The sequence below is a fragment of the Carassius gibelio genome, chromosome A8, assembly GCF_023724105.1.
Source record: "Carassius gibelio isolate Cgi1373 ecotype wild population from Czech Republic chromosome A8, carGib1.2-hapl.c, whole genome shotgun sequence".
Classification (NCBI taxonomy): domain Eukaryota; kingdom Metazoa; phylum Chordata; class Actinopteri; order Cypriniformes; family Cyprinidae; genus Carassius; species Carassius gibelio.
The window spans coordinates 17,586,748-17,600,505 of NC_068378.1; the positions used below are offsets into that span (position 1 = coordinate 17,586,748).

The following is a 13,758-nucleotide window of genomic DNA, read 5'->3' on the forward strand; positions in this document are numbered from 1 at the left end:
TCTCCCTGCTCGCTTTCTCCTCTCCTCTCTCTTTTTCCTTTTATGTTATCTATCACTCAAAGCACGCTCTCTTAGATTTGAGAAGGTCATGTCTGCTATCCCCTCTGTGCTGAGTGATCTTCAGAAGTCATTATGTCTGTTAGTATGCATACGTGTATGAAGCCCATGTGTTCCGATACATTTATGTGCATACAGTAAATAAACTTTTAGAAATTAGACAAATAAATCGTGTGTAGTTTTTTTGGTATACTGCCTACTATTGTGAAGCCATACACATTTTGCGAGTTTCAGAAGTAGTAATCTACATTGTCACATGACCTCTTCACATTGCCTGTTTAATTAAGCGGTTGCAGTCCAGTTTAAATGCTGGAAGTAAATAGGGTTATTTTGAATTTTTAAATCCAATTTTGAAAGAAACTAAATATTGTTTGGCAGATACAAATACTGAGTGAAACTAAATAAAAGAAAAAAGTGGGAAAAAAAACTAATATTTGTGGGTATTGTGTCACAGTAAATGGGAAGTCAACGTAAGTGCATTGCATTTTGAGAAACAGTATCCTCACAATGTGCTCTGTCTTATACTCCACATTTTGCGAGTACTGCACATTTTACTCTAGAATAGAAAAGGTGTGTGATTGAACAATTTATACAGAGTATAACTAGTATAACCCACATCCCAGCAGATGGCACTGTTGTTTAGCAGTCAGCTTCATCCAGAAACACTGTAGTGTAGGCGTTTAGGCTTAAAGGCATTGTTTAAACTCTGTGGACTTACCATCCCATGTTTAGATACTTACACTGCTTGTTGTGTGTGTGTGTGTGTGTGCGTGTGTCATTTAGTACCTGCATTCACAGACCAACCATCTGAATTGAAGGGCTATTCCATACACACCCGCCTGTCGAAAGGGCCTCGTGGGTTTGGCTTTAACATTGTGGGTGGCAGTAGACCTCGAGAGTTCCTGCAGGTGTACAGCGTCACCCCTGGAGGCCCGTCTGCACTCAAAACAGGTGGTTTAACCCAGTGTCCTTAACCAAAAATTATAATAATAACACAAATGCAACTTACACTGTATTGTACTATCCACATGAAAAACTAAAAACAAATTAAAGAAAGGGATCATTAGGAACTAAAATGAAATCTTTTAAAATCTAAACTGTTTGCAATTTGTTACAATGGTGGGTGAATTAAGGTATACATTTTTCTTAATGGCCATATAAAAATACTGTATTTTTATTATTGTTAATATACTATTATTCAGTAAAGCTGTTTCTGTCATTTAAATAAAAATGACCTTATTTTATTTTAATTTGCTCATGTCTTGTCTCAGTATGACACCTTGCACAAACATATATATTAATATTATGATGATGATGATGATGATGATTCAATAAAGCTTTTTTTGTTATTTAAAAGGAAAAAATGACATAGGATCAATTTATTTTAATTTCACAATGAGAAAATTAAATATTTAAATAGAAATTTGGTCAAATAAAATAAAAAAGAATTGAGGATTTTCCTGCATGACGCATTCATATTATCCTGGCAACACAAGTATGCTCTTTCGGAAACTCTTTTAGAAAGTGGCTATGGCTTTTACTGCTTCTGTATAAATCTGCAGTACAGGAGATGGCACTTCGACGGTCAGTTCTATAAATATTTATAGATTTATGACAGATATAATAATTTAATAAAACACATAGATTTTTGCCGGGGGCTCTTAAGGACATTGTGAATCTGATATAATGGTACTGCTGACTTTAACATCCTCTTTTCATGCCTAGATCTGGATTTAAGATCATTTATAGATGGCAGAAAAGCCAGGAGAGAAAAGGACTGAATGGATAAAAGATAGATTTTACCCCATGAGCATGAGCTGCTTGCTCTGCCTATCCTTTAATCTATCCCTCCAATCCTCACTTTTTTTTTTGACAGGAAATCCCTAGACACCTTTCTCTTTCTCTCTCTCTCTCTCTCTCTCTCTCTGGATTAGATTAATGTGAGTGTGTGTGTGTGTGTGTGTGTGTGTGTATTTGGTGATTTGGAGGGTCTCATGGTTTGAATCTGCTCATCTGCTCTTAATCCAGTTGGACCTGTAGGTTTTAATCTGCTTGTCTCATACACAGCACTGTCCACTCATGTGTACTAACAAACACACACACACACACACACACACACACACAGACACACACACTTATCCTTAAAGGGGTCACATTGTACCTTAAAAAAAGTCCTGTGTTTATAATTTTTGTTCCAAAATAAAGTTTTTTAGTTGAAAGAAAGTTTAGTTGATAAATTATTTTCTATTGATTTTAGTTATTATTTATTCTATCATTACCATTTTCACAAAACAAAGTTTCAGACAAACTCTTTAGGTAAAACTGTAATGATCAGGGACATTGTTAAAACATTTCATCAACATTTCAGTTAAAACCTTCATCCGCCCCTTTCAAACATTAGTTTGAATACCGTAATTCCTCAAATAAAAGCCGGGGCCTTTATTTACCTGAACTACAGAAGGTAACAGGCTTTTATTTGAAGCAGGCTTTTATTAGAGGCAGGCCTTTATTTCTAATTCCGTCTGTTTGATAAGTAATTGTTGTAATTGTAAAAGCAATAGCGTTCCAGTTCCAAGATTAAGGAAAATTAGATTCTTCTTTTTATGAACACTTTAAGGGCATTTTTTAGGGACAGCCTAATAGTTATAGAGTCTGACCCAAAGGTTGCAGGTTCGAGTCCCAGGTCCGGCAGAGTTTGTAGGTGGGTGTAGTGAATGACCAGTGCTCTCTTCCACCCTCAATACCAACTGCTCCCCGGGCGCCGCAGGAATATGGCTGCCCACTGCTCCGGGTGGATGTGTACGGTGTGTGTTCACTACTGTGTGATGGGTTCAATACTGACTGATGCGTTAAATGCAGAGCACAAATTGGGTCACCATACTTGGCCACACATAATGTCACTTCAGTTAATACTTGTACTCAAAAAGTGAGAATCTGATTGCTTATGATTTCCCACATGTGAAAATACAAATGACAGAAATGTTTCTCTCTCTCTCTCTCTTTCTCTCTCTCAGCGGACATCCTAGTTTACATCAATGACTCTTGTGTGCTGGGTCTGTCCCATAAAGAAGTGGTAGAAATGCTGAAATCCGTCCCCATGGGTCACAGTGTAGACGTGGTTCTCCGTCGAGGTTACCCCATGCTCTATAACCCTGATGGCTGCCCCAAAACCAGCCTCTGCTCCCCTTCTGACCCCACCAGCACCAAATCTGCGGCCCCCAGTTCCACTCAAACCCAGGTCCAGCATGCTGATGGACACCAGTATGGCTTGGTGAATCTCAACCGCTCCATGTCCCACCACAACAACTTCTACCCCCGCATGCAGAAAGAGTCCTTGGATGCTAATGGGAACACAGCACCCCTGCCTTCATACTCAATGGCCAATGAAAATGGAGTGGGAGGGACTTTAGGGTTGGGGGCGGTGCCTTCTTCAAATGTCCCTCCATCAGAGCGGATGAGCTCCAGTCATAGCGATACGGAGGTCAGCTCATTTGTCACACGCAGGTAACCAGAATGACGTTTCACACTGGTTGAGTTATCGTTTTTATTAATAAATAGCCATATTCATTTATTATTGTGATCATGGTTGTGATGATAGTACTAATAATAACTGTTTTAATTATTACCGTTGTTGTTGTTGTTGTTAATAATACTAATTATCATTAATCAACATGGTAATATCAGAGTTGGGTATTACGAGTTACACATTAATGTAAGTTAATGTAATATTGCAGTAATGTAACACATTACATTTTAAATTTGTGTAATTTAATTACAGATACTAAAGTCAATATAATTATGTTACTTTACAAATGTTTAGTGTTAAGAAAAAAATAATTAAATGCCTTTTAAAATAACAGTGAAAAAAACATTTATTTATTTTTTTTGCTATTTTTGATCATACATACGTAATACATAATTTTAATCTAGTCTACTTTTATTTGTGTCCACTCACAATATCAACAAAGGATTGTTATTTTGTAAAATGAAGAAAATACAGGTTGTGCTTTCAGCTGTCTCAGTCTCTGCAAACTTCTTTCTGAAATGTACCAAAAAAATGAACCAAAACTCAGTGAATACTTCACACACCGACATGATAAACACGTCTGTGAAAAGCTTGAAGTGTCTTATCTAAAACAAATGTTCTCTGATGAAGTAATCCATATGAAAACAATGCGAGGTCCAGTCTTTCCCATCTGAGCTCATTGTCTGTAATGTGATCACAACCACGTGCAATGAATGCTTTTCATACGGTAATCATCCACGTGAGATGCACACACCTGTAAACACCCACACCACCTCCGTAAACAAAGAAGCCAAATTCATTTTTAGCATTCAAATATGCACTATATGTTCATCAATACTGTTTTCAAATGTTATCAGAACCGTTTTCAATTTAATGTCTTAAATGCTCACACAGTTTAAACTCAGTTAAGCAAGCATACACATATACTTTACACTCAGCAAGCAATGTTGTATATAAAACACCGTATATGCCCATTTTTAATTGTTATGCAGGTTTAAACTAAGAATGTATAAGTTTTAGAAATAGATTAAATATTTAAGTCAAGTTGCTGTTTTTATACCTTTAATATTTTTCAGTCAATATTAAGTTACTTAAAGAAATAAAATTTTTACTTTGTAGTGTGTAGTAATCTGATTAATTTTTACATGAAGTAATCCATAATGTAATCAAATGACACTTTTCAAGTAAAAATCAGTAATTTGTAATTATTACTTTTTTTAAGTAACTTATCCAACACTGGTAATAATATTAATAAATAATAATATATTGTTCATGATTATTAATCATTATCATCATTTAAAAACTAGTTTGTGATGTTATTATTATAACATGTTTATAAATGATTATTGATAATTATTATAATTAATGAGCACAGTTAATAATAACATTATTAATAGTATCATAACCAGGCTCAGTAGTAATAATAATAATTAGGATATTTATTAACATATTATTTTTATTATTATTATTATTATTATTATTAAAAACACTAATAATTAATATGAATAAATATATTTTATTAATGATAATGATTAATAAAATTAATAAACATTGTTATAACGATAATAAAAATATCATGACCATGTTCATTAATGATCATTATTACAGTACAATTATAATTATTATTTTATTGTTAATGATATTGTTTTTTTTACACAAGCATTTATTTCTTCCACACTTCATCTAGAGCTTCCCTTGTCCGAAGCTACAACAACAATTCTCTTCCTGCTCCTTCTCACGCCCATCATAGTTCCAAGTCTTCCGAGAGCGATCTCTCCTCTGCTGTGCTCTCGCTGCCCCAGCCTGAGGTGGGTCCTACCGCCCCGCCAGTAGCACCCAGCACCCAGCGGCCTCCATTGCCCCAAACATCTCTTGCTGTTGCACCCCCAAACGAGCACCCACCCTGTGGTTTCAACGGGTGTCCAGCCAACAATCCCCTGCTACCTCTTCCAGGTGGCCTAGGGTCTCCTGGAGCCCCAGTTGGCGTTGGCTGCGGGGGAGTGGGTGAGCTGGTACCTGTGGCCTTGGGCAGGAGTGAGGGAGGGGGTATGGGTTTCAGTGTGACGGCTGGGGGGCAGGGAGGGCAACTGGCGGTGGTGAAGAGAGTTTGGGACAGACGACAGTGCCACTCCCTACAGCCAGGGGACGCTATTATTAAAATTAATGGCGCTGATGTACAGAGCCTCAGCTTCGCACAGGTAATTAATCAACTACTCGGGTCTCTTTCTGAAGCTTTTTCCTCATTAACCGTCCATATTCAAATCCTTGCATATTAACTTTTTCATTTGAACAGGTGCAGCGAGTGCTGCAAGAACATACCAAACAGGGTGAGGTGGCCTTACTGGTTTACAGAGGAGGTGAGTGTCCTCCACACTGTCTATGAATAAGTTGTTTAAAATATTCCAATGTTCCACCTTGTTTTTAAGGTCACTTTACAATTTTGTTTTAACTAAATAAATGACTAAAAATCATAAATGCTACATGTGAATTTAGGCATCACAACTTTATTATGTTTACTGTGAGAAATTAATATTCATTGCGATACTACATTAAAATTGTTGAACATTTGTTATTTTTAATAATGAATGTTTGATTGTTATTTTAACAATGTCTATAGCAATTAAAAGGTTATTTCACCCAAAGATTTAAATATGTCCATCTTCTACTCACCCTCACCCAAGTGTAAATGACTTTTTTTCTTTCAGAATAATCTAATCGAAGTTATATTAAAATTGTCCTTGCTCTTCCAAGCCTTTTCAGTGGTAACCGGGTGTTTGTTGTCAACAGTTCAGAAGACGTGAAATAAAGTGCACGCATCTGTAATAAAACATCCCTCACACGGCTCCTGTTCTCTCCCAGGTTCTCTTTGTTCCCCAGGCTCCCCAAATGCCTATAAGAGACCTCCTCCATCCCTGGGCACCCCTGATCTGACCTCGCCTTCCTCCGATGGTGCTGTGCCCAGCCAGAACCCCCTCTCTCCCTCCTCGCCCTGCAGTGACCTCCCCAACCTGGTCCAAAGCACCAGCTTCCTGGACTCAGTGCCCGTGACCCTGACCCTAGAGCCCCGGAACTGGATAGGAGTCGAGGATGGACCTGCTCAGTGGAGCCGTACCGCTCCCTCTAATCTCGGCTCATTATCCAAAAGCCATGTAGAAACGAGGGGACCGATCTCTTCCAGAGCGATGGATGTGGAGTTGAGACGGAGACCAGGAGAAGGATTCGGGTTTGTCATCGCATCCCAGGATGTAATGAATGGAAGTAAGTAAAGACTGCGCATTACCTGCATTTATAGTTTGTGGCCAGTGGATGTGACCTTGTTGCCTTTGTTTTGTCTCTGGTTATTCTGATATTTAGAAGCCAAAAATGAACATTTTATACATTAATTGAACATTATTTTTGATCAAAATCAGGTTTCTGGAAATATATACTTTCTATTCTATTTTCTGTCTGCATAAAGTAATTATCACAGAGTAATAGAGTATATAATACTGTTTTTTCCGTGTTAAGAGGCCAGGTGAATCATAATAAAATACCTCTCTAAGCATGTTGGTCATCTGAGTCATATCATCATACAATAAGCATGTGCACAAATAATCTTTAATTATGAGACTAATTATGATTTCTTTAACTTGATTTGAGGCTTTGCTGATTTGAGGCTTTCGCTCTATTTATCAGTTGTTTTTAATTAGCCATAAATGTACATGTATGATTTGTACCTCACTACTCTAAACGTGGAAGGGTAACGTTCGTACTATAAATGTTAGATAAGTTAAAGTCCAAATGAGGTCATGGTTTGTGTCCAGCACTTCTTGTATTTGTGGAAAAAAAATAATGAAACTGTTTCCTGAGTGAGCAGTTTTTTCTGATTTCTTTTCTTGAGCATTGGCCTTTGTTCAGTTGTTTATTAGTTCAAAACTTGTTCACTGTTACTTGGGTCTTATTGTTTCTTTTGTAACATGATTTTGTTACATTTTCTATAAGTTTACGTAGCTACAGTACTTCACAGAACCAAATGTTAAGGTGAAAGTTTCTAGGCAGTGCATCAGACATAAAAATTCAATGCATCCTTTAAATTCAGTGCATCAGACATAACAATTCAATGCATCCTTTAAATTCAGTGCATCAGACATAAAAATTCAATGCATCCTTGCTGAATACAATTATTCATTTGTATATATGGAAAAAGAAAATTCTTAGACCAATCTTTTTAACAGTAGTGTGTGTGTGTGTATATTGTTAGACAATACATGGTTTAAATATCACACGTGTTCCTTCTCATGATGCTTTTGTGAGAGGATTCAGTATAGTATTAAATCACTCCTATTTGCTTTCACTCACCACTCCTCCCTCCCTCTCTTTCCCGCTCTCTCTGCAGTCTTTCCCCCTCTCTCTTTTCCTCAGTTCAGTTTTGCCAGTGCAAGTGTCCTCAGTGTCTCTGCTCTAAAGGGAGGAAAAACACCTGAACAGTTCTTCTTTTCTCAATTTCCTCACTGTTTTGTAATATTATATGTAGATTAAAGTCTCAGTGTCAGGAATTCTCTGGATTTGAAGCTGGATTGAAGCTGGATCAGGACAACATGCTGGAAAGGCTTCAGTCTGCCCTGAAAACGGTGAAGGACGTGAAACGTAAATACTATCTTACCTCTTATGGACTCTCATAATATCTGTATTCTGCTTAATTATTGACCTTGGTGTTGCTTACTTTACAAAAAGATAAATTATCTGCAGCTGTTTCAAGTTTAGCGGTGATTTAGTGGATTTTCAAATATTTCTCTGAACGCTTCGTGATTTGTTTGTTTGACCTGAGATATGTGTATTCAGGTGCATGGGAACAGTTGGTTCATGTCAGAAAGAACAGGATGTATGTTTTGCGTGTGTTGCATTGTATTCGTAGTCTTTGAACTCTCCAGGATAGTTCTTCTGAAGTGCTCCCCTTCTGATTATATCTGGGTTCTTTTCATACTTAACTTCAGAGCGTCCTGGAGCTGGGGTTCACCTGGGCTCTCACATGCCTGAAATATTTCCAGTTGCAGTTCCAATAAAAGGCTTAATTCTTCTGTGATGTGTTGGACCAGTGAACAAAGAATCATCCACATTGTACAAGGGTCCACATTTCTGCTTATAGACTTCCATAGCTACGAACAGAAAAAAAACTTTGAAGCACATTTACAAAAAAAAAAAAAAAAGAGTAAAAAATATGATGTTTTTTTGTTGTTGTTGTTGTTGTGGTTTTATTGTTTTTGCATATGGAACCATAGTATCACCCTATTTTTGGCCAAAGTTGTCTCTTCCCTGGTAGTACTATAGTACAATGATGAGCCATAGTATTTATGTGGTACTAGATGGGGTTTTCAACAAACCCCTGGTACTGCCATGGTACAATAATGAATGTTGAAAATACTTTGTGAAAATACTTGGTAAATAATGTTGATATCCTTTGGACATGATATCATTGTATTACCATAGTACAATGACGGTATCACATGGCAATACTGGCAATGCTCAAGACTGTCTGTATCGTATCTGTATCCTCTCTTTGTGCAATATCCTAAAGGTGTTGTCCTATGCCTGTTTCCATTTTTCAGAGGAACAAGTTGTACTAGGGTCAGCTGATGCTGCTTTGTGAAGCTTAGCCGTGTTAGCCGACATAATCATAACAGCCCGCGAATATTCAATATTGGTAGTCGAATCAGGCTCCTCAAATCGAAGGGATCACCCCTAAAATATATATATATAATTTTCTATAGAAAGTGGACCTTTTCCTGACCTTTAGAAAGCACGCACGTCTTTCTCTGTGTCATTCATAATAATGTGGATTTCTAGGATTACGGGAAGTATTTGATAACAGTTATGTAACAAACACCATATAACTTTATGAAGCCAAAATACTCTGACTCCCTATGGGCAATTCTCTTTCTTTCAGACAGCTGGGTCAGAAACAGCTGTACCACTCTATTCATCCCTGTTATGTTCATCTCTGGGGAAGTCGTGGCCTAGTGATTAGAGAGTTTGACTCCTATCCCTAGGGTTGTGGGTTTGAGTCTCGGGCTGGCAATACCACGACTGAGCAAGGCAACGAACCCCCAACTGGGCGCTGCAACATAAATGGCTCCCCACTGCTCCGGGTGTGTGTTTACAGTGTGTGTGTGTGTGTGTGTGTGTGCACTTTGGATGGGTTAAATGCAGAGCACAAATTCGTATGGGTCACCATACTTGGCTTATTTATCTCTTTATTAAGTGCATACATATCAGATAATCTGTTAGTAGTTGAACTGAAGTGCTGGTTAAACTAGTTTGTAAATTCTGTTATGTTAATCCAAGAGCTCGGTAAGATCATAGAGGTGTTTTCAGACTTAGAGTTGAGGTTGCTTAAGGACCTTCTGTATAGATCTAAAAAAAGGCTTTTATGTTGTGAGGAAGTGTTTCTTGGCTTACGCTTGAAAGACACAGCAGAGTGTTAATAAGGAGAGCATTTCTAACATGTTTTTCTTTTATGAAATGCTGAAAGAGTATGTTTATTCAGATCTGCTGGTCACTACATCAGGGTTCTTTTTTTATGAAAACTTGCATGTCAGTCTAAATTTGGTGTTTATGTGCCTTTCATTCTCACATCATTTCAGAACCATCTCCCAACGAAGATGTATATGGAGCAGAAAGCTTAAGGCAACAGAGCAGTATTTCAGCCTGCTGCTGTCTGATGTTTTACGTCTCTCTCTCTTCTTTCTCTAATTGACTGTCTCTGTGTAACATGATGGCAAGTGCTCAGGGTAATTGTACGCAGGTCTTTGAGAGTACAATCTTGGCAACCAACCTCTTGTTTGGCCAAGAGTGAAAGGCTGAATAATGTGGACAGACGAGGTTGGAGTGGAACAAAACATCATATTCATAGCGTCTTTAACAAACAATAGGCTACACAGAGTGAGTACAGACCCATCGAAGGACAACAACAGTGAAACTTAGGACACTGAGGAGAAGACAATAATCAAACAAACACAGGTGTACAATAAACCTGATAGCTGCATAGGATTTCAATGTCAACTAGCAGGTGGAACATTTTATTCTGGTGAGTTAAAGCAAGCTTGTTCTTTCTGAGAGGATTTTTGCTTTGGAAACTTCTTTGTGAAATGTGAAAATGAGTGGAAAAATGATTTCCCCCCCCCCTTTTAGTGTGATGGAGAACGTCAAAATAAACTTTGTAATGAACAATGACACACACAATGTTTATTTTTTTCATGTAGAACACAAAATATTCAGTTTAAGAAGAGATAGTTCATCAAAAAATAAAAACTGTGTCACTATTTGCTCTCGTGTCATACATTTTTTTATTTTCTATGGAACTATTTTTTTTTTAGGAATGTGGTAGTTTTGTGTGAGGAACAGATTGAACTTAAAGTCATTGTTCTGAAATGAAAGTCAAAATGTTTAATTTTGAGTGGGAAAAAATAGTTCACTCCAAGAAACAACTACAAAAATAAAAGTAATAATTTGATTATGATTTTTAAAACTGCCTGTGATTTCTTTTAAGAGTTTCAGCGTGGACTATGAGTTGTGCTGTAATGTAACTGCTAAAGCTTTGAGATTTGCACAACTTTGCTCATCATCTATTCAGTACTGAAATGAATCGCCATGTGGCTATCTCTAGGATTGGCAGTAAGGTCCAGAATGTCCCATGGTTATGTAAACATGAAAGTGAAGAGTTTGTTCAGTCTTCTCTCAGATGTTTAACCATCTTTTGATTCAGTGATTCATAAATGTGCCCCTTTTATCATCACATCATGTTTTACCAAATGGGAAAATATATTAAGTGACCCATTTTAAAGTAGAAAGAATTTAGTTTTATTTGCATGGAAGAAAGGTTGAATATCTCTCTTTCTTTCTGTCTCTTTTTTCTCTTTAGCCTCGTCTCTGGTGTCTCACAGGTTTGTGACGGTGCGACGGGGCAGCCCAGCAGCACGCAGTGGTCAGATCCAGCCGGGGGATCAGCTGGAGGCCGTGGAGGGCAGATCAGTGGTCACGCTGCCCCACAGAGACCTCGCACAGATACTGCGCAGAGCCGGCAACACACTCAGACTCACCATCATACCACGCTCTCACACTAGTAAGCACACCACACTCATTCTATGCTCTTAATTTCACTTTTAAAATTAGACTGTGGGTTCGGTGGTATGTTTGTTCATACACTATCATTCAAAAGTTTGGGGTTGTTAAGATTTTTTATGTGTTTGAAAGAAATTGCTTATGCTCATCAAAGCTGCAATTACTTTATCAAAAAGACAATAAAAATTATTAACTTTTGATGGCAAAGCTTTGTTTTCAGCAGCCATTACTCTAGTCGTCAGTGTCACATGATCCTTTAGAAATTATTTTAGAAAATCAATGTTGACAACAGTTGTGCTGCTTAATTTGATTAAAATATGCATATACTGTAACTGTACAGATTTCTTCAGGATTCTTTGATGAATAGATTGAAAGATAACAGCATTTATTTGATATATAAATGTAAAACTGTTCACTGTCATTTTTGATCCATTTACTGGAACCATCCTGAATTAAAGGATTCTTTAAAAATGTTTGAATGGTTGTTCATACGCATACATATTTGTTTTTGTGTATATCTTTACATTTTGGTATTTGTTTCGTAAAATTCCTTGAGAAACTTTCTGTAAATAAAGTTTATTAATAATAATATTATTTATTAATGAACATTTATGTAGTAATTAATAAATAATGAAACCAATAGAATATTTCTAATTCATGTCCCTTAGTTATATTTTATTTATTATATTATGAATTAATGTTCTTTCTGAGACCTTTAGTGTATTTCCAACAGTTTCCACAAGAGGGTGCTCGTGTAAAGACACTAAATAAGAGGTCGTTTTTATTTTTATTTTTATTTTTTAATTTCAGACAATAATCTGCCTGAGTATCCTGACTTTGATGCTGAGAGTCGGTTAAGAAATGGGCATCGTGCCAAGCAAAAGGTGAGACTACATGCATGTATACAGAAATGTACAGATATATTTAAATGGGTCGTGGTCGTGGAATAATTTTGTTCCATAGACTTTTTTTTATTTTATTTTTTACCATCAACCTCAGAACTTTAGGTTCAAATTCACACAAATGTGCAGGGAAAGTGCATCTCTGTAACTGGCAACCATTTTTGATGCTCCTACAGTGTGAAAATATAATTAATATTATATTTTCTATTTAATATTCGATGTCCTATAAGCTGCATGACTGTAGCATGTTATCTGCAACTTTCCAGTATTTCATACCTGACACCATATAAAGTTGCTTATGAAAATGTCTCTCTCTCTCTCTCCACAGGATTCCCAGTTTTATAGCGTTGATCTTGAGAGGGGGACAACAGGGTTTGGTTTTAGTTTGCGAGGTGGAAGCGAGTATAACATGGGTCTGTACGTGCTCGGTCTGATGGAGGGTGGACCAGCTTCACGCAGTCAGAAAATACAGGTCAGTTTACACACATACACAAACTATCACACATGCACTAACTTAATTTTATTGGGGCAAAAATGATTACAAGATTATGCTGAGTGATGCTGGGATTTGATTGTGTTGTTGACATTACACTGAGTCACAGAGGGTTTTGCTGACTCGCATTGCAGGTGAGTGATCAGCTCGTGGAGATCAACGGAGACAACACAGCTGGAATGACACACAGCCAGGCTGTAGAGCAGATCCGAAAGGGAGGAGCCCGGATACACCTCGTACTGAAGAAAGGCAATGGATACGTTCCAGATTATGGTGAGGGGAGACAAGAGTAATGGAGAGGGTTTGAGAAATTTAGGTTTTGATATGAGTAATGGCCGACAGATGCCTGGAAATATTTTTTACAAAAGTTGTGCTTCCTTCTGAAGGTTACCAGGCTTATCTGTAGACATTTTTCTAGTCAGGGTCATGGGAGGGTAAAAGGATATTTGGAGCTCATATGTTGAAATGATACATCCTCCCATGAAAATCTAGTGGAAAAAAGACATTCAGGGCTTTTCTAAAAGCATTCAGGATATAAGCTTCATCCTTTGGTGCCCCCATGGTCAGACTAAAGCTTCCTACCTGTATTTTTTGCAACTCTGCATGTTTTTGTTTCTTTTCTTTCTCTTGCTGTCTTTCACTACTTCATACTTCTGCTCTGTTTCTCTCTCTTAAACTCTGAT

General features: G+C 37.3%; 1 protein-coding gene across 1 annotated transcript in view; it reads left to right on the plus strand.

Annotated features, from left to right (window-relative positions):
* LOC128018707 (membrane-associated guanylate kinase, WW and PDZ domain-containing protein 1-like) overlaps positions 1-13,758 on the plus strand; it is a 46,074-nt gene that overhangs the window by 26,731 nt on the left and 5,585 nt on the right. The window contains exons 8-16 of the mRNA XM_052604416.1: positions 841-1,008; positions 3,072-3,561; positions 5,271-5,781; positions 5,877-5,940; positions 6,443-6,841; positions 11,481-11,681; positions 12,491-12,564; positions 12,911-13,054; positions 13,210-13,348. Coding sequence (XP_052460376.1) covers positions 841-1,008; positions 3,072-3,561; positions 5,271-5,781; positions 5,877-5,940; positions 6,443-6,841; positions 11,481-11,681; positions 12,491-12,564; positions 12,911-13,054; positions 13,210-13,348 — 2,190 coding nt within the window. The remainder of the gene's footprint in view (positions 1-840; positions 1,009-3,071; positions 3,562-5,270; positions 5,782-5,876; positions 5,941-6,442; positions 6,842-11,480; positions 11,682-12,490; positions 12,565-12,910; positions 13,055-13,209; positions 13,349-13,758) is intronic.